The 22,920-nt window shown below is 40.8% G+C and overlaps 1 protein-coding gene across 1 annotated transcript in view; it reads left to right on the top strand.

Annotated features, from left to right (window-relative positions):
- Nucleotides 1-22,920, top strand: part of si:ch211-186j3.6 (neural-cadherin) — a 689,510-nt gene that overhangs the window by 310,475 nt on the left and 356,115 nt on the right. Inside the window, exons 9-11 of the mRNA XM_057844439.1 lie at nucleotides 11,638-11,806; nucleotides 12,181-12,351; nucleotides 14,299-14,471. Coding sequence (XP_057700422.1) covers nucleotides 11,638-11,806; nucleotides 12,181-12,351; nucleotides 14,299-14,471 — 513 coding nt within the window. The remainder of the gene's footprint in view (nucleotides 1-11,637; nucleotides 11,807-12,180; nucleotides 12,352-14,298; nucleotides 14,472-22,920) is intronic.

Below are 22,920 nucleotides of genomic sequence, written 5' to 3'. Positions count from 1 at the left end.
GTAAATGCTGTGAATGTACTGTTTTTTTGTCACGACATAGGAGGGGCTTGAAGAACCCAAATGCAGGGAAAACACAGGAGTCAAAGCAGTGTGGCGGAGAACTCAAAATGCTTTAATTATCGTGACCAAAAAAAAAAAAAAAAACACAAAGACAATGGGATCCAAACCAGTGAAATCCAAGCAAAACTCAGGAGTACAAACACTAAACGAGGGACAGAGAGAACCAAAAGTGGTATTTTTAATGTGGATTGTAATGTGGCAAAATGGATTTTTAAATGTGCCATTTTTTTGGGAGCTATGTGACATTTTTTGGGTGTAGGCCTATATGTCAGTGGTACAGGCCATGCAAGACAACGTCCTTGCCATTGACGGCTATGCACGTCCAAATTTTCCATTCATTTTAAATGGCAGAAAAACGTGTGGCTGTGATTTTTGGCCATCCACTTACCATTACAAGGCATTGACATTTAACTGACACCCAAGTCAGGCTATGCCATTGATGGCTATGAACATCCAAATTTTCCATTCATATTAAATGGCAGAAAAACGTGTGGCTGTGATTTTTGACAATACACTATACATTACAGCGCATTGACATTCAACTGGCACCCAAGTCAATGCGCTGTAATACCCCGGCCTCGCTAATAAAAAGAAATGCGACAAACCCAAATCCATCTTGCCATATCCCCCCAAAAATGCCACATGTCAAAATCCATTTTGCCACATGGTGAAAAAAATGCCACATGGCAAAGGAAAAATGCCACATGGCAAAATCCATTTTGCCAAATGGCAAAAAAAATAAAAGCCACATTGCAAAATCAATTTTGCCACATAAAATAAAAATGCCACAAGGCAAAAAAATGCAACATTGCAAAATCAATTTTGCCACATAAAACAAAAATGCCACAAGGCAAAAAAATGCCACATGGCAAAATCCATTTTGCCACATGGCAAAATTCATTTTGCCACATGGCATAAAATGTCACATGGCAAAATCCATTTTGCCACATAGCAAAAACATGTCACATGGCAAAATCAATTTTGCCACATGTCACAAAAAAAATGCCACATGGCAAAATCAATTTTGCCACGTGACATGAAAATGCCACATGGCAAAAAAAATGCCACATGGCAAAGAAAAATGCCACGTGGCAAAATCAATTTTGCCACATGGCAAAAAAAATGCCACATGGCGAAATCCATGATGCTACATGGTAAAGAAAAAATGCCACATGGCAAAATCAATTTTGCCACATGGCAAAAAAATGCCACATGGTAAAATCAATTACACCACATGACAAAAAAAAAAAATGCCACATGGCAAATACAACTTTTGGTTCTCGGCCCTGCTGAACAAAACTGGAAAACAATAAGTTACTGTGAGACAGGGAAACAACAGAGCAGATACGTAAAATCTGAGAACATACACTGGCAATGGTGCAGGAATAGACAATGACACAACAAAGACTGACAGCACATGGGGCACTTAAATAACAGGCACAGGTGGGTGAAACAAGAGGAAGCGGATTGGTCAATACACAAGGGCCAGGCACAACAGGTGAAATCAATGTAATCACATGGACACGACACACTAGGGCACAGAAAGTATTGCGATATATGACCTTTTCGATACACTGTCACAACCCCTAATTTATATAGTTCATTCTGTCCCCTATAGACCCGTTCCTCCTCTGTACTTTTGCGAATCTCTGTTGTAGACAACACCTTGGTTTTGTCAAAGCTGATTTCCCGCTGTCTCTTCCGCCTCCTCGTCACCGTGACTACCACGGCGCAGTGATCCTCTTCCATCCCACATAAGTCTTCTTCTCCCACTCGCATTCATTGTCTTTGTACCTCGTCTTTTTATCAGGCTCCCCCGAAGGAGCGATTAGCCGCTCGGACCGTCGTCGCTTCCTTTTAATCAAAAGCGTTGACGGACGTGGGAGACGTCCCGCTCGACCGCTGGCGACACAGAGCCAAAAAAATAATAGCTTCTCTTCAATGTTACAGTATGTTATTTTGTCAGAGAATTGTGTTCGTTGACAATATAAGCACCAAACCTATCTTATCATAGGAAAGTATTATGTTTTCTATCCCAAAAAAAAAAAAAAAGTAGTCAATTTTTTTATACATGGGAGTAGTCAGAGAAGTCTACCTTGGCCAAAATTTATTCAAAATTGTAGATTTACAGTTCAACAAAAATGAAAATTGTAACCACATGAAACTGCGCATGTAGGAATTTTAATTTTGGTACAGTAAAAATGCATCACTTTGAGTATGGGAGTAGTAAGAGAGATATACTACTAATATTCACCAACCTTGGTCAGAATTTTTTCAAAATTGTGGATTTACAGTACCACAAAAATGAGAACCGTACCCAGATGAAAGTATGCATGTTTGACTTTTTATTCAAATTTTCTAACTTTTGGTAGAGTAAAAATGCAGAGAGATCCACTATTAATATTCATCATCCCTGTCTACAACTTATTCAGAATTCTGGATTTACAGTACCACAAAAATTAGAACTGTGACCAGATCAAAAGTACACATGTAGGACATTCATTTTTCAAATTATTTGTAGTGTAAAAATGCATAGTTTTCAAAGTGGGAGTCATCAGAGTGGTTTATTATTAATACTCACCAGCCTTTGCCAGAATTTATTCAAAATTTACAGTACCACAAAAAGGAGAACTGTAACATATCAAAGTATGCATGTATGCATTCAAAATGTATGATAGTAATAAATCGTAATATGTATAAATAGTGGGACAGTAAAACGCGTAATTTTCAGTATGGGATTCATCAAATTTAGCCAGTAAATATTTAGATTTGTGGATTTACAGTTCCAAAAAAATGAGAACTGTAACCAGATTAAAAAAAATACACATGTAGGACTTTTGATTCATTTTTCGAATTATTGGTCGAGTAAAAATGGGGAAAATTACGGTAATCATTATTTATTTATTTATTTATTTTTGGGCTGTCAAAATTATCGCGTTAACGGGCGGTAATTTTTTAAAAAATTAATCACGTTAAAATATTTGACGCACTTAACGCACATGCCGCGCTCAAACAGATTAAAATGACAGCAGTGTAATGTCCGCTTGTTACTTGTTTTTTGGTGTTTGGCGCCCTCTGCTGGCGCTTGGGTCCAAATTATTTCATGGGCTTGGGGAGTGAGCATGGTGTAATTATTGACATAAACAATGGCGAGCTACTAGTTTATTTTTTTATTAAAATTTTACAAATTTTAATAGTGTAAATTTTACAAATTTTAATAAAACCGAAAACATTAAGAGGGGTTTTGATATAAAATTTCTATAACTTGTACTAAGATTTACCTTTTAAGAACTACAAGTCTTTCTATCCATGGATTGCTTTAAGAGAATGTTAATAATGTTGATGCCAGCTTGTTGATTTACTTTTGTAATAAACAAATACAGTACTTATGTACAGTATGTTGAATGTTTATGTCCGTCTTGTGTCTTAATTTTCCATTCCAACAATAATTTACAGAAAAATATGGCATATTTTATAGATGGTTTGATTTGCGATTAAATAATTTTTAAGCTTTAATTCACTCGATTAAAAATTTTAATCGTTTGACAGCCTTTTTCGTAATATAATAACATTTAAAAGTGAATACAATGTGAATAAAAACTAAGGCAAAAACAGAAGTACACGCTAATAACAGTCCCTTCTAACACTCCAAAGTGTTTATATTTCATAGTATTTAACTCATTGCACGACAATAATGATCCATTTTGTTTTCAAAGCTCCTTTCACGACACTCAAGGACACTTTACAACAAGCGATAAAAGTAAACAAAAACACAGATTAAAAGCAAAGTCAAGAGTAGAACAACATAGCAGGAAAGAAATAACACAAAATTGACAAAAAAATTGACTGCATTAAATGTCCAATTCATTTAAACTGGGAGGACTTAGCCAGAATTTATTCAAAATTGTGGATTTACAGTACCACAAAAATGAGAACTGTAACCTGATCAATGTATGCATGTTGGAGTTTTTAATTCAAAATTTCTAAATATTGGTATGATAAAGACACAAAATTATGAGTATGGGAGTAGTCAGAGAAATCTACTACTAATATTCATCATCCTTGTCCTCATCTTATTCAGAATTGCGGATTTGCAGTACCACAAAAAGTAGAACTGTAACCAGATAAAAAAAACACATGAAGGACTTTTCATTCTTTTTCTCATTATTGGTAGAGTAAAAATGCAAAGTATTAAGTATGGGAGTAACCAGAGAGGTTTACTGCTATTATCCACCAACCTTAGTTAGAACTTATTCAAAATTGTGGATTACAGTGCCACAAAAATGATAACTGTAACCTGATCAATGTATGCATATACAGTGCCTTGCAAAAGTATTCGGCCCCCTTGAACCTTGCAACCTTTCGCCACATTTCAGGCTTCAAACATAAAGATATAAAATTTTAATTTTTTGTCAAGAATTAACAACAAGTGGGACACAATCGTGAAGTGGAACAAAATTTATTGGATAATTAAAATTTTTTTAACAAATAAAAAACTGAAAAGTGGGGCGTGCAATATTATTCGGCCCCCTTGCGTTAATACTAATAATAATAGCGCCACCTTTTGCTCCAATTACAGCTGCAAGTCGCTTGGGGTATGTTTCTATCAGTTTTGCACATGGAGAGACTGACATTCTTGCCCATTCTTCCTTGCAAAACAGCTGGAGCTCAGTGAGGTTGGATGGAGAGTGTTTGTGAACGGCAGTCTTCAGCTCTTTCCACAGATTCTCGATTGGATTCAACCAACAGGTTTTCTTCCAGAATGTTCCTGTATTTGGCTGCATCCATCTTCCCTTCAATTTTAACCATCTTCCCTGTCCCTGCTGAAGAAAAGCAGGCCCAAACCATGATGCTGCCACCACCATGTTTGACAGTGGGGATGGTGTGTTCAGGGTGATGAGCTGTGTTGCTTTTACGCCAAACATATCGTTTTGCATTGTGGCCAAAAAGTTCAATTTTGGTTTCATCTGACCAGAGCACCTTCTTCCACATGTTTGGTGTGTCTCCCAGGTGGCTTGTGGCCAACTTGAAACGAGACTTTTTATGGATATCTTTGAGAAATGGCTTTCTTCTTGCCACTCTTCCATAAAGGCCAGATTTGTGCAGTGTACAACTGATTGTTGTCCTATGGACAGACCTTCCCACCTCAGCTGTAGATCTCTGCAGTTCATCCAGAGTGATCATGGGCCTCTTGGCTGCATCTCTGATCAGTTTTCTCCTTGTTTGAGAAGAAAGTTTGGAAGGACGGCCGGGTCTTGGTAGATTTGCAGTGGTTTGATGCTCCTTCCATTTCAATATGATGGCTTGCACAGTGCTCCTTGAGATGTTTCAAGCTTGGGAAATCTTTTTGTATCCAAATCCGGCTTTAAACTTCTCCACAACAGTATCTCGGACATGCCTGGTGTGTTCCTCGGTTTTCAAAATGCTCTCTGCACTTTAAACATAACCCTGAGACTATCACAGAGCAGGTGCATTTATACGGAGACTTGATTACATACCGGTGGACTCTATTTATCATCATCGGTCATTTAGGACAACATTGGATCATTCAGAGATCCTCACTGAACTTCTGGAGTGAGTTTGCTGCACTGAAAGTAAAGGGGCCGAATAATATTGCATGCCCCACTTTTCAGTTTTTTATTTGTTAAAAAAGTTGAAATTATCCAATAAATGTTGTTACACCTCACGATTGTGTCCCACTTGTTGTTGATTCTTGACAGAAAATTAAAATTTTATGTCTTTGTTTGAAGCCTGAAATGTGGCGAAAGGTTGCAAGGTTCAAGGGGGCCGAATACTTTTGCAAGGCACTGTATGACTTTTCTATTAAATGTATAGTAAAGATGCGTAATTTTGAATATGGGAGTAGTCAGAGAGGTCTATGACTAATATTCACCAAATCTGGCTAGAATTTATTCAATATTGTGGATTTACAGTACCACAAAAATGAGAACTGTAAGCTCATCAATGTATGCATGTTGGAGTTTTTGATTCAAAATTTCTAAATATTGGTACGATAAAGACACATAATTATGAGTATGGAAGTAGTCAGAGAAATCTACTACTAATATTCATCATCTTTGTCCTCATCTTATTCAGGATTGCGGATTTACAGTACCACAAAAAGGATACCTGTAACCTGATCAAAGTATGCATATATGACTTTTCTATTAAATGTCTCGGAAAGGATGCGTAATTTTGAATATGGGAGTAGTCAGAGAGGTTTACTACTATTGTCCACCAACCTTGGCCAGAATATATTCAAAATTGTGGATTTACAGTACCACAAAAATAAGAACTGTAACCTGATCAATGTATGCATATATGACTTTCCTATTAAATGTATAGTAAAGATGTGTAATTTTGAATATGGGAGTAGTCAGAGAGGTCTATGACTAATATTCACCAAATGTGGCCAGAATTTATTCAATATTGTGGATGTACAGTACCACGAAAATGAGAACTGTAACCTGATCAAAGTATGCATTTGGGACTTTTAAATCAAATTTTCAATTATTTGGTATAGTAAAAATGCATTATTTTGAGTATGGAAGTAGTCATTAAATGTCCAATTCATTTCAACTGGGAGGACTGGATGTGAACTTTTTCCAAGTCACAGTAGATGTTTGCAAATGTCTGCAGTTACTTGAACGCAGTCCAAAATTTGAGGGTTGTGCATATTACAGGGGAGGTCTAAGAGCATATTGGCATTTCCCAGAAACAGCAAGAAAAATAATTTCCACAGCGTGTAAAGGTCAGATTAGGTCTGCGAGGACAGGCGCTTTCAAGCTTGTCCTCCGGCTCCGCCGCTTGCTTAAAAAAAAAAGTCGCCAGCCTACCTCTCTGTGATCTCCAACTCGCCCGGAAAGCACGAGGTGAGCACTTGAACTCCAGCGGCGCCGACTTCCCGCACGCTCTCCCTCCAAAGCGCGCTCGAGAGGCAAAACTAACCAGCCGTGTCTTCCGGGTCAGGAAGCGAACCGGCAATTTCACGGAGATAACCAGTAGAGCGCTCGGTACGATCATAGCTGTACCGGAAAGAGATGATGTAGTACAAAGAAGACCGACTGGAAAAGTCGTCGAGCGCAGCATATTTCTTTTTTTTAAACAGATGAAATATTGAATTAGCGCTACAGCATTTAATTGGTTAATTGACAACTTTTACATGAATGATCGAATCGACAACCTTTTAAATACGTTGAATTTTGCAATGTAAACAAACTTTTCCGTGTTATTGTGAGCCATAACCAGAGTGTCATCCTCATGTAAATGTCCCAAAATCAACAGGAGGTGACCCAAAATCAAACACAAAGTGACCAGGAAAAACCCCAGAGTCAACAAGAAGTGACCAAAATATACAGCAAGTTACACAGCAAAGCCCCCAAATCAACACAAAGTGATTAAAATACACAAAATGACCCAAAATCAACAAAAAGTAACCAAAATATTCAGGAAGTAACACACCAAAGTCCCAAAATCAACAGAAGGGGACCCAAAATCAAACACATAGTGATCCTGAATTGCCCCAAAGTCAACAAGAAGTGACCAAACTATACAGGATGTTACATGGCGAGGCCTAAAAATTCGACAGGAAGTGATCGAAATCCACAAAATGACCGAAAATCAACAGAAGGTGACTCGAAAATGCCACAAAATCAACAAGAAGTAACCAAAATATACAGGAAGTTACACACCGAAGCCCCAACATCAACAGAGGGTGACCCAAAATCAAACACAAAGCAACCCTGAATTGCCCCATAATCAACAAGAAGTGACCAAAATATACGGGAAGTTACACAGCAAAGCCAAAAAGACCAACAGGAAGTGATTGAAATACACAAAGTGACCCAAAATCAAAACACAACGTGACACAGAAATGCCCCAAAATAAACAAGAAGCGACCAAAATATACAGAAAGTTACACAGCAAAGCCCCAAAATCAACAGGAAGTGATCAAAATCCACAAAATGACCCGAAAAAAAACAGGAAGTCACTCGAAAATGCCCCAAAGTCCACATGGCAAAATCAATTTTGCCACATGGCAAAAAAATGACCATTGGCAAAATCAATTTTGCCACATGGCAAAAATATTCTGCCACACCGCAAAAAAAAAGTCACATGGCAAAATCAATTTTGCCACATGGCAAAAAAATAACCATTGGCAAAATCAATTTTGCAACATTGCAAAAAAAAAAAATGCCACATGGCAAAAAAAATAAAAAATGCTACATGGCAAATCAATTTTGCCACATGGCAATAAAAATGCCACATTGCAAAAAAACTTTGCAACATGGCAAATACCACTTTTGGTTCTCGGCCCTGCTGCAAAACATACAGCACATGGCCACATGGCAATAAAAATGCCACATTGCAAAAAAATTTTGCAACATGGAAAAATCAATTTTGCCAAAAATGCCACATGCCAAAAAAATGCCACATGGCAAAATCAATTTTGCCACGTGGCAAAAATGTTTTGCCTCACGGCCAAAAAAAAGTCACATGGCAAAATCCTTTTTGCCACATGCCAAAAAAATACCACATGGCAAAATCCTTTTTGCCACATAGCAAAAAAAATGACCATTGGCAAAATCAATTTTGCAACATTGCAAAAAAAAAAAAAAAAAATGCCACATAGCAAAAAAAAAAAAAAAAAGTGCTACATGGCAAATCAATTTTACCACATGGCAATAAAAATGCCACATTGCAAAAAAAATTTGCAACATGGCAAAATCAATTTAGCAAAAAATGCCACATGGCAAAAAAATGGCACATGGCAAATCACTTTTGCCACATGGCAAAAAGAAAGGCCACATGGCAAAATCCATTTTTCCACATGGCCAAAAGATACCACATGGCAAAAAATAATGCCACAAGGCAAAATCGTTTTTGCTACATGGAAAAAAAATGCAAATGCCACATGGCAAAATCAATTTTGCCACATGGCAATAAAAATGTCACATTGCAAAAAAATTTTGCAACATGGAAAAATCAATTTTGCCAAAAATGCCACATGACAAAGAAATGCCACATGGCGAAAAAAAATGCCACATGGCAAAAATCAATTTTGCCACATGGCCAAAAAACACCTCATGGAAAAAAAATGCCACAAAGCAAAATCAATTTTGCCACTTGGCAAAAAAATACAAATGCCTCATGACAAAATCAATTTTGCCACACGGCAAATACCACTTTTGGTTCTCGGCCCTGCTGCAAAACATACCGCACATGGCAATAAAAATGCCACATTGCCAAAAAAAAAATGCCACATGGCAAAATCAATTTTGCCACACGGCAAATACCACTTTTGGTTCTCGGCCCTGCTGCAAAACATACAGCACATGGGCACATGGCAATAAAAATGCCACATTGCAAAAAAAATTTGCAACATGGAAAAATCAATTTTGCCAAAAATGCCACATGGCAAAAAAAATGCCACATGGCAAATCACTTTTGCCACATGGCAAAAAAAATGCCACTAGGCAAAATCAATTTTGCCACATGGCAAAAAAATACAAATGCCACACACATGGCAAAATCAATTTTGCCACATGGCAAATACCACTTTTGGTTCTCACCCCAGCTGCAAAACATACAGGAAGTTACACAGAAATGCCCCAATATCGACAGGAAGTGACTAAAGTACACAGGACGTTACCCAGAAATGTCCCAAAATCAATGAGAAATGGTAAATGGTGTTATACTTATATAGCGCTTTTCCACCTTTCAAGGCGCTCAAAGTGCTTTACTGTATGACCAAAATATACTGGAAGTTACCCAGAAATCATTCATAGAATCAATCAAATGTATTTATATTCACCTGGAATTGATTACATTAAATTGTTTGAGAAATCCTCAGCTCTAAAATCTTCTTAACACATTGACTGCCCTAGACGTCTGATCCATTCGAAGTGGGAGGGCTGCCACCCTCCCAATTCAAATGGATCGGACGTCTACTCGATATAAACACCGACACTTTCTTCCAAATTCCCTGCTCCTCCCTGAATGGAGCCGTTAAGCCGCGCCGCGAAATTGCCGCGGAACTTCCCATAAATCACACCGAAATAAACACGCCGGCGCAGATACATGACAATTAGCGGTGAAAATAGAATCAAGTACTTTTCTAAGCGAGCTTCATTAATTCACACAATTTGGCGCGGAAAAGCAGGAACAGCTTGTGGGGGCGCGAACGCGCAAATATCTTGGCGGAAAGAAATGCTACCTTATGTATAATAGATTCATTTTGAAAGTCTCACGTGCTGAAAATGCGCTTTCGCCGCCGCCCGCTGCTGTGGGAAGTCAGCGGGGAGAAGTCAAGAAATGTGAATTAAAGCAGCCATGTCAGGTTCTGGGACTGAGAAAAAAACACATTACTTAGTTCTCCACATCTCCCCGTATAAGTGCAAGATTTTCTTTCGAAACCAGTAATGAGCCAATATTCTTCAACGTGAGGTCTACATACAGTGGTATGAAAAAGTATCTGAACCTTTTGGAATTTCTCACATTTCTGCATAAAATCACCATCAAATGTGATCTGATCTTTGTCAAAATCGCGCAGATGAAAAAACAGTGTCTGCTTTAACACTGGAAGTCCTGTATTTTTTAAATTTTTTTTTATTTTTTACTATAAATAAATACCAGAAAGGTGTCGAATGACCCCAATACCAAACTGACTACTGGGCTTTGTCAAACAATAGACCACTCAAACAAGCAATCAAGCAGGCCACCCCCCTACACACTCCTGTGGAGGCGCTGCCCAGGTGTGAAGGGAGGGAGGTTTCACTCTGGATAGCTGCAATTAGCATCTTGAATATGAGCGAGACGGTGAAGTTCTTGGTGTGTCTTTTGTAATATATAAAAAGATTGTCCGCCCGATTGCCTGCCTGAGCGGTCCACTGTCCGACAAATCCGTTGTCCAACAAAGCCAAGGCACCCCTGCCCTGCAAACACTCAAGATGCTAATTGGGACAATCCATGTGGTTTTGCGAGTGTGAATGTGAATGACTAATTAAGACCATAGTGCCCATAAAAAATGCTGATTAGGGTCAAATAATCCTTCTCCGGTTACAAAAGTGATTTTTATCAACGGATCCACCCTTGGTACTTCTAGTGTTAACTAAAACCACCCAAACATTTGTAGGGTTTCATATTTTAATGAGGATAGCATGCAATTCATGACATAAGGGGAACATAAATAAGTGAACCTTCTGCCTAAGGAGACTTCAAGAGCAATTGAAACCAATTTTTACCAAACCATTTAAGTCAGGTGTGTAACCAATCACTGATGAGTGGTTAAAAGCTGCCCTGCCCACTATAAAACACACACCTGGTAAGAAGTGGCTTGATGAGAAGCATTGTCTGATGTTCATCATGGCTCAGTCAAAAGAGCTGTCCGAACACCTGCGATCAATAAATTTGTACAAAGCTAGGAAAGGATACAAAACCATGTCTAAAAGTCTGGATGTTCATCAACTGACAATCAGAGAAGTTTCTTGTCCTAGTCTTAACAAACAAGAGTTAACAATCCAACATTTTTACGAACTGAACAAAATTCTGACATAGTTTGCCACCTTCCTCCTTTAGTGTCAACAGTACCGGGAGAAGACGACGGTTCTGGAGAACCAGCCCGCCGGGACGGTGGTGCTGCAGGTTCACGCCGTGGATGCCGACGAAGGTTCCAACGGCAAAGTCACGTACGGTTTCATGCATAAAGACTCCACCGTTCCTGCCTTTAGCATCCACCCTGACACAGGTACTTATGCGCTTTTTCTTTTAATAGAACACTTAAGAAAAAATCATGTAAACGCAGCAGAGAAAAGTCTTGTTTTTAAGCCAGCGGGGTGCAAAAAATGATCAGAATGGAACCACCGCTGCGTCAATTTGAGCCAGGAAAAACCCTGATGTGCCATGAAAAAAGTTTGTGCACCTCGCAACATCAATCAATGTTTTCATTACAGCAGCAGGATGCAATCTAAAGCGATTCCCTTGTTCCCCCGCAGCAAGCCGACGCTCCTTCATTCCTTTTTATGGTGTCAAATGTTCCCGTCGTGCCGAGACGCGGGGAAACGACGTCCCCGAACGTGTTCTGATTGGACACCGTCTGCTCTTGTCGTCTCGCACCTTTAGGGACGATTGTCACGGCCAGGAAATTTGACCGGGAACGTCAGCGGGAATACGCCGTGACGGTGACGGCCACCGACCGGGCCAACGACCCGCTGATTGGCATCTGCCAGCTCAACATCCTCATTGTGGACCAGAATGATAACAGCCCCAAGTTTGAGAATATCCGATACGAATGTGAGTAGAGAGGAAAAAAATGCACACACGAAAACCTTACCCAGGCCTGTACGCTAAGCTACAGTGCCTTGCAAAAGTATTCGGCCCCCTTGAATCTTGCAACCTTTCGCCACATTTCAGGCTTCAAACATAAAGATATGAAATTTAATTTTTTTTGTCAAGAATCAACAACAAGTGGGACACAATCGTGAAGCAGAACAACATTTATTGGATAATTTAAACTTTTTTAACAAATAAAAAACTGAAAAGTGGGGCGTGCAATATTATTCGGCCCCTTTACTTTCAGTGCAGCAAACTCACTCCAGAAGTTCAGTGAGGATCTCTGAATGATCCAATGTTGTCCTAAATGACCGATGATGAGAAATAGAATCCACCTGTGTGTAATCAAGTCTCCGTATAAATGCACCTGCTCTGTGATAGTCTCAGGGTTCTGTTTAAAGTGCAGAGAGCATTATGAAAACCAAGGAACACACCAGGCAGGTCCGAGATACTGTTGTGGAGAAGTTTAAAGCCGGATTTGGATACAAAAAGATTTCCCAAGCTTTAAACATTTTAAGGAGCACTGTGCAAGCCATCATGTTGAAATGGAAGGAGCATCAGACCACTGCAAATCTACCAAGACCTGGCCGTCCTTCCAAACTTTCTTCTCAAACAAGGAGAAAACTGATCAAAGATGCAGCCAAGAGGCCCATGATCACTCTGGATGAACTGCAGAGATCTACAGCTGAGGTGGGAGAGTCTGTCCATAGGACAACAATCAGTCGTACACTGCACAAATCTGGCCTTTATGGAAGAGTGGCAAGAAGAAAGCCATTTCTCAAAGATATCCATAAAAAATCTCATTTAAAGTTTGCCACAAGCCACCTGGGAGACACACCAAACATGTGGAAGAAGGTGCTCTGGTCAGATGAAACCAAAATTGAACTTTTTGGCCACAATGCAAAACGATATGTTTGGCGTAAAAGCAACACAGCTCATCACCCTGAACACACCATCCCCACTCTCAAACATGGTGGTGGCAGCATCATGGTTTGGGCCTGCTTTTCTTCAGCAGGGACAGGGAAGATGGTTAAAATTGACGGGAAGATGGATGCAGCCAAATACAGGAACATTCTGGAAGAAAACCTGTTGGTATCTGCACAAGACCCGAGACTGGGACGGAGATTTATCTTCCAACAGGACAATGATCCAAAACATACAGCCAAATCTACAATGGAATGGTTCAAAGATAAACGTATCCAGGTGTTAGAATAGCCAAGTCAAAGTCCAGACCTGAATCCAATGGAGAATCTGTGGAAAGAGCTGAAGACTGCTGTTCACAAACACTCTCCATCCAACCTCACTGAGCTCGAGCTGTTTTTCAAGGAAGAATGGGCAAGAATGTCAGTCTCTCGATGTGCAAAACTGATAGAAACATACCCCAAGCGACTTGCAGCTGTAATTGGAGCAAAAGGTGGCGCTACAAAGTAGTAAGCAAGGGGGCCGAATAATATTGCACGCCCCACTTTTCAGTTTTTTATTTGTTAAAAAAGTTGAAATTATCCAATAAATTTTGTTCCACTTCACGATTGTGTCCCACTTGTTGTTGATTCTTGACAAAAAATTAAAATTTGATACCTTTATGTTTGAAGCCTGAAATGTGGCGAAAGGTTGCAAGGTTCAAGGGGGCCGAATACTTTTGCAAGGCACTGTACCTTTTCATCAGGAGCACAGGTGCTTGCAAATTAATAAAAATATTAGAAGCACAGAGAAAACATTAGGAGATCTAAAGAAAAAACATGTTGTTGTCCAATTTCTTATAGTCAATTGACACTTAATGACATTGGTCATAAACATTCATAAAGCCAATGACAGTGTCAAGTCATAATTAGGACGTTCTTATTACAGTCTTATGAACACACACAGTTGGATAGTAAATCGTAAAATGGTCAAATTTCGTCTTCCTAGACTTCCTTCGTGAAGATACGATGATCGGAACCAGTTTCCTGCGAGTAGCGGCCCACGACGATGACTTCGGAACCAACGCTGCCGTCACGTACTCAATGTCCGGCGAGCAGCCGGAGTACCTCAGGGTCAACCCGCTGACCGGCTGGGTGTTCGTCAACCAGCCCATCTCGCAGGTACGTGACACCAACCTGTGTTTAACTTTCCACGACTCTTTGGTTGCTAGACATTTTGCGCATTTGCGGATCAATTTTCCATAAACATTTTTGCATCAATAAGTAGCCATAACCTTACGACTCGACTTGATTCGAAATAACCTCGTGACTCGACATGACCTTGACACTCGACAACCTTTTGACTTGACACGACTCGTCTTTACAACCTTGTGACTCGAATCAACATGAGCTCGAGACTCAACTCGACATGACCTCGTGACCTGACGCGACATGACCTCGTGACTTTACTCGACTCGACATGACCTCGAGACTCGACTCGATATAACCTCGTTACTTGACTCAACTCGACATGACTCGACTCGACAACCTTCTGACTTGACACGACTCGTCTTTACAACCTTGTGACTCGACTTGACATGACCTCAAGACTCAACTCAACATGACCTTATGACTCGACTCGACATAACCTGATGACTCGACTTGACAAAACCCCGTTACTTGAATCCGACTCGACATGACCTCAAGACTCGACTCGACATGACCTTATGACTCGACTCGATATAACTTTAGGACTCAACTTAGCTCGACATAACCTCGTGACTCGACTCAACCTTTTGACTTGACACTACTCGTCTTTATAACCTTGTGACTCAACTCGTGATAACCTCGAGACTTAACTTGTCACAACCTTATGACTCGACTTGAGTCGACATTACTTCGAGACTCAACTTGACTTGACATTTTGACTTGACACGACTCGATGTACAACCTTGTGACTCGACTCGACATGACCTCAAGACTCGACTCGACAATATTTTGACTTGAGACGACTATCTTTACAACCTAATGACTCGACTCGACATAACCTCGTGACTTGAATCAACTCGACGTGACCTCGAGACTCGACTCGACATGACCTCGAGACTTGACTTGATATAACCTTACGACGCGACACGACATAACCTCGTGACTCGACTCGACATGACTCGACAACCTTTTGACTTGACGCGACTCATCTTCATAACCATGTGACTCGACTCAACATAACCTTATGACTCGACTCGACAACAGCTCGTTACTTGACTCGTCTTTATAACCTTGTGACTCAACTCGACATGACCTCAAGACTTAACTTGACATGACCTTATGACTCGACATAAGTCGACATGACCTCGAGACTCAACTCGACTTGACATTTTGACTTGATATGACTCGATGTTCAACCTTGTGACTCGATTCGACATGAACTTGGGACTTGACTCGACAATATTTTAACTCGACACGACTATCTGTACAATCTTATGACTCAACTCAACATAACCTCAAGACTCGACTCGACTCAACAATCTTTTGAATTGTCACGACTCGTCTTCATAACCATGTGACTTGACTCGACTTGACTCGACAAAAGCTTGTGACTTGACTCGACATGACCTCGAGACTCAACTCGACTTGGCAACATTTTGACTTGACAAGACTCGTCTGTACAAGCTTATGACTCAACATAACCTAGTGACTTGAATCGACTAGACATGACATTGAGACGCGACATAACCTCGGGACTCGACTCAGTATAACCTTATGACTCAACTTGCCTCAAAATAACCTCGTGACTCGACTCAACATGACTCGAAAACTGTTTGACTTGAAACAACTCGTCTTTATAACCTTGTGACTCGACTTGACATAACCTTATGACTCGACTCGACTTCGCAAAACCTTGAGACTTGACTCAACTCGACATGACCTCGAGACTCGACTCGACAACATTTTTACTTGACACGACTGGTGTGTACAACTTCGAGACTCGACTCAGTACAACCTATTGACTCAACTTGACTCGAAATAACCTCGTGACTCGACACGACTCGTCTTTGTAACCTTGTGACTCGACTACATAACCTTATGACTCGACTCGACTCGACAAAACCTAGTGACTCGACTCGACTAAACCTCGAGACTCGACATGACCTCGACTCGACTCGAAAGTATTTTGACTTGACACGACTCGCCTTTACAACCTCGAGACTCGACTCGACATAACCATATGACTCGACTCGACTCGACAAAACCTCGTGACTTGACTCGACTCAACATGACCTCGAGACTCGACTCCACTTGACATTTTGACTTGACACGGTTCGTCTGTACAATCTTGTGACTCGACTCGACAAAACCTCGTGACTTGACTCGACATGACCTCCAGACTCGATTCGATTCGACACGACCTCGAGACTCGACTATCTGTACAACCTTATGACTCCACTCGACATGACCTCGACACTCGACTCAACAACCTTTTGACTTGACAAGACTCCTCTATATCACCTTATGACTCGACTTGACTCAACGTAACCTCATGACCCTACTAGACAAAACCTCGAGACTCGACTCCACTTGACAACATTTTGTCTTGACACGACTCGTCTGTACAATCTTGTCCCTCGACTCGACAAAACTTTGTGACTTGACTTGGCATGACCTCGAGACTCGACTCAAGTCGACAATATTTTGACTTGACACGACTATCTGTACAACCTTATGACTCGACTAGACATGACCTCGACACTCGACTTAACAACCTTTTCACTTGACAAGACTCATCTTTATCACCTTATGACTCGACTCAACGTAACCTCATGACCCAACCCGACATGACCTTGAGTCTCGACTTGACCCGACATAACCTTATGAATCAGCTCGACTCGACAAAACCTCGTGACTCGACTCGCGTCACCCTAACCAATGTTATTGCACATTTCTAATCATGATTTTTTTTTTCAATCATTGTCAAACTGTTTTTAATTCTTTTTTTCATTATTGTCTTTCCATTTAAAATCATTTTATTTGTTTAATCCAAAAGAAAACAAATGAGTCCTTTGTTTCAAGCTAAAAAAGGGAGAGCCAGCGAGAACCAAAAGTGGTATTTGCCATGTGGCAAAAATGTTTTGCCATGTGGCATTTTTTTTTTTTTTTGCCATGTGGCAAAATGTTTTTGCCATGTGGCATTTTTTTTTTTGCCATGTGGCAAAATGTTTTTGCCGTGTGACTTTTTTTTTACCGTGTGGCTTTTTTTTTTTTTTTTTGCCGTGTGGCATTTTTTTTTTTGCCATGTGGAAAAATGTTTTTGCCATGTGGCATTTATTTGGGGTATGTGGCAAAATGCATTTTGGTTTGTGGGGGGGTATATGGCATTTTGGGGGGTATATGGCTGTATTGCAGGCCATAAAAATCCATGCCAATGACGGCTTTGCCAGTCCAAATTGTATTTTCATTTTAAATGGCCAAAAAACGTGTGGCTGTGTTTTTTGACCATACACTTTACATTAGAGCTTATCTACATTCAACTGGGACCCAAGTAAGGCTCTGCCATTGACGGCTATGTACGTCCAAATTGTATTTTCATTTTAAATGGAAGAAAAAAACGTGTAGCTGTGTTTTTTGGGTTAGGGTTAGGTACGATACAATTTGGGCGTACATAGCCGTCAATGGCAGAGCCTTACTTGGGTGACAGTTGAATGTCAATAAGCTGTAATGTAAAGTGTATGGTTAAAAAACACAGCCACACGTTTTTCTGCCATTTAAAATGAAAATACAATTTGGACGTGCATAGTCGTTATTGGCAGAGCCTTAGTTGGGTGACAGTTGAATGTCAATAAGCTGTAATGTAAAGTGTATGTGTATGGTCAAAATACACAGCCACACATGTTTTTCTGCCATTTAAAATGAAAATACAATTTGGACGTGCATAGCCGTCATTGGCAGAGCCGTACTTGGGTGGCAGTTGAATGTCGATAAGACAGCCGTATACCCCCCAAAATGCCATATCCCCCCCCGACAAACCAAGATGCATTTTGCCACATGCCCCAAATAAATGCCACATGGCAAAATCCATTTTGCTACATGGCAAAAAAAATGCCACATGGCCAAAACATTTTGCCACATGGCATAAAAAATGCCACATGGCAAAAAAAAAAATGCCACACGGCAAACACATTTTGCCACATAGCAAAAAAAAAAAAGCCAAATGGCAAAAAAAAAAATGCCACATGGCAAAAAAAAATTTGCCGCATGGTAAATACCACTTTTGGTTTTCGGCCCTGCTGAAAAAAGGATCATTTGGGGATACACAATTTTAATCAGACTATATATTGTTTTTTATCAGAACACTCTGACAGAAACATCTCCTATTAGTTTCCTTCCTGCGAAAAAATAGATATCGGCTCAATGGTTTTTCTTTCAGCGTATGAATTTATTGTCTCAAGATAGAATCATAATTGTGAAAATATCATGATCATATCGCCTAAAAATGTTTTCTCACGCCGACTGCATTTGTTTCCGCGAAAACTTCTTCCCCCTGTTGGACTTTCATCACGACCGACGTGCAATTTCTTGGATTGTCGCCGCTCGTTCCGAGAGATTGCGCGCTGCCGGCCTCAGGAAATATCATCGTTTTATTCTCAACCCGGTGATGACACAATCAGACGTTTCCGCGCCACCTTTTCTTCCGCCAGACGTCCGCGCAATCAGGAGGAAAGCGGCGGTCGCCGCTCCGGGGATGGATACGTGACGAGCGGCATCCGCCGTTAGCGCTCGTGTGATTTGATTGAGAGGATGTCGTCGGGTTTCTCAAGTGGTGGTATTATCGTGATTAGTTTTTCCAGGATCTAAATGAAAGAGTAGATCAAGATCCAATGATTTTTTTATTCCTATAAGTTTGGGCAATTTTTCAAAATTTTCTAGATAAACAATTGCTTGTACTGGTCAGTAACTATTTTAGTACTATTTGGCAAGGTTCACTCCACAGGTCTTCATGCACAGTTCCGATTTTTTTGTTTTATCTGATTTTTTGGGTTTCCTGTTCAGACTGCCTTTGTCCATTGAGCCCATTCAAGTATCACGCATGCGCACTAATTCTTAGTCCAAGGTGCGCTGAGCAAACTGATCCAATACACCGACAACCTGGCCAAAAGGCCAAACTCGGTGCCTTCACCTTAGTCTTAACCCCTTGTACTTACTCCATTTTGAAAGCTGTAAAAAGGCTTCTAAGCAGAATTTATTCAGGTCGACAGTGATCAAACGGCAAGGTGAAACAGAAGCAAACTCAGTCGAAGAGGCAGACTCGTTCCAAGGTCACCATATCACAAGTCAACAAAAGGATCGCAAGAAAAATGACAGCGATTAGTTAAACAATCAGTCTTTTTGAAGGCTCTCGCAGGGCGGGCTGTGGGCAGAAGAAGGGTGTGTTTCGGGATTGTTTAGGATTATTGTCTGTTTGTGGATTGGACCGGGGGGATTCGGGAGTTACTCTTGTCAGGGCGACGAGGGTTGTAGATTTTGCCTCCTCAGCGCAACGTGAGTGCTGAGAGTTTACTTCTCGGTCGCGGGTTCTTCCTTATCGGCCATTTGTTCTGGACTGTCCAGAAGAACTGATTGTGTGAGTTGGTGGTGCAGATGTGGACTTGTAGATGTCTTGCCTCGTAAGCGTCGATCTTGCTCAGTCAGTTGCATGACACACGCTTCCGTGATAAGAAGGCGTCATGTATCTCTTATGCCCTATGTAAATATAAGGAATACTTAGTATGTTATGTCTGTATGCATCTAAACAAAACAAGCTGAAAGCGCGCTTAGTACTTAGTACAACCTTAACCTTGTGACTCGACTCGACATGACCTCCAGAGTGAACTCGACATAACCTTACGACTCGACTCAACAAAACCTCTAGACTTGGCTTGACTCCACATGACCTCGAGACTTGACTCGACTCAACTCAACATGACCCCGAGACTCGACTCGACAACATTTTGACTTGACACGACTGGTCTGTACAACCTTGTGACTCGACTAGACATAACCTCTTGACTTGACTCGACCTCGAGACTTGACTCGACTCGATATAACTTATGACTTAACTTGAATCAACATAACCTCGTGACTCGATCCGACATGACTCGACATCCTTTTGACCTGACACGACTAGTCTTTATAACCATGTAACTCAACATGACCTTGAGACTCGACTCGACAACATTTTGACTTGACACGACTCATCTCTACAATCTTGTGACTCGACATGACCTTGACATTCGACTCGACAATATTTTGACTTGACTCGAGTGGACACGACCTCGAGACTTGACTCGATATAACCTTATGACTCAACTTGACTCGACATAATCTCGTGACTTGACTCGACATGACTCGACAAACTTCTGACTTGATACTACTCATCTTTATAACCTTGTAACTTGACTTGACATAACATCATGACTCGACTCGACTTGACTCGACAAAACCTTGTGACTTGACTCGACTTGACAAATCCTGGAGACTTAACTCGATATAACTTATGACTTGAATCAACATAACCTCGTGACTCGATCTGACATGACTCGACAACCTTTTGACTTGACACGACACGTCTTCATAACCATGTAACTCGACTCAACATGACTTGAGACTCGACTCGACAACATTTTGACTTGACACGACTCGTCTGTACAACCTTGTGACTCGACATGACCTTGACATTCAACTCGACAATATTTTGACTTGACTCGACTGGACACGACCTCGAGACTTGACTCGATATAACCTTATGACTTTACTCGACAAACCGTTGAGACTCGACTTCACATGACCTCGAGACTCGACAACATTTTGACTTGACACGAGTCACCTGAACAATCTTGTGACTCGACTCGACATGACCTCAAGACTCGACTTGACACGACTATCTTTACAACCTTGACTTGACTCGACATAACCTCCTGACACACCGATATGACCTCTAGACTCTACTCGATATAACCTTATGAATCTGCTTGACTCCACATAATGTCGTGACTCGACTCGACATGACTCGACAACCTTTTAACTTGACACCACTCGTCTTCATAACCATGTAACTTGACTCGACATGACCTCGAGTCTGATCTCAACAACCTTATGACTCGACTCGACATAACCTCAAGAATCGACTGTACATAACCTCAAGACTAAACTCGACAACATTTTGACTTGACACGACTAGTCTGTACAACCTTGTGACTCGACATGACCTTGACATTCGACTCGACAATATTTGGACTTGACTCAACTGGACACGACCTCGAGACTTGACTCGATATTACCTTATGACTAAACTTGACTCGACATAACCTCGTGAATCGACTCGACATGACTCGACACTTTTGACTTGATACGACTTGTCTTTATAACCTTGTAACTCGACTCGACAAGACCTCAAGATTTAACTCGACATAACGTTATGACTCGACTCGCCAAAACCTCGTGATTTTACTCGACAAACCCTCGAGACTCGACTCCACATGACCTCGACACTCGACAACATTTTGACCTGACACGAGTCACCTGTACAATCTTGTGACTCGTCTCGACATGACTCGACAACCTTTTAACTAGACACCAGTCGTCTTCATAACCCTGTAACTTGACTCGACATGACCTCGAGACTGATCTCAACATAACCTTATGACTCGACTGTACATAACCTCAAGACTAAACTCGACATTTTGACTTGACACGACTATCTTTACAACCTTGACTTGACATAACCTCCTGACTTGACTTGACTCGACTCGATGTGACCGAGACTCTACTCGATATAACCTTATGAATCAGCTTGACTCCACATAATCTCGTGACTCGATATGACTCGACAACCTTTTAACTTGATACCACTCGTCTTCATAACCATGTAACTTGACTCGACATGACCTCGAGACTGATCTCAACATAACCTTATGACTCGACTCGACATGACCTCAAGACTCGACTGTACATAACCTCAAAACTAAACTCGACATTTTGACTTGACACGACTAGTCTGTACAATCTTATGACTCGACTTGACATAACTTCTTGACTTGACACGCCATGAACTCGAGACTTAACTCGATACAACCTTACGACTCAACTTGACTCGACATAACCTCTTGATTTGACTCGACTCGATATGACCTCGAGACTACTCGATAGAACCTTATAAATCAGCTTGACTCCACATAATCTCGTGACTCGACTCAACATGACTCGACAACCTTTTAACTAGACACCAGTCGTCTTCATAACCCTGTAACTTGACTCGACATGACCTCGAGACTGATCTCAACATAACCTTATGACTCGACTGTACATAACCTCAAGACTAAACTCGATATTTTGACTTGACACGACTAGTCTGTACAATCTCATGACTTGACATAACTTCTTGACTTGACTCGTCATGAACTCGAGACGCAACTCGATGTAACCTGACGACTCAACATGACTCGACATGACCTCCTGACTTGACTCGACTCAATGTGACCTCGAGACTCTACTCGCTATAACCTTATAAATCAGCTTGACTCCACATAATTTCGTGACTCGACTCGACAGGACTCGACAACCTTTTAACTTGACACCAGTCGTCTTCATAACCATG

Source organism: Corythoichthys intestinalis, chromosome 1 (genome assembly GCF_030265065.1).
Source record: "Corythoichthys intestinalis isolate RoL2023-P3 chromosome 1, ASM3026506v1, whole genome shotgun sequence".
Classification (NCBI taxonomy): Eukaryota; Metazoa; Chordata; class Actinopteri; order Syngnathiformes; family Syngnathidae; genus Corythoichthys; species Corythoichthys intestinalis.
Note: the sequence above shows the minus strand (reverse complement) of the source record. Positions and strands in the feature narration are given on the sequence as shown.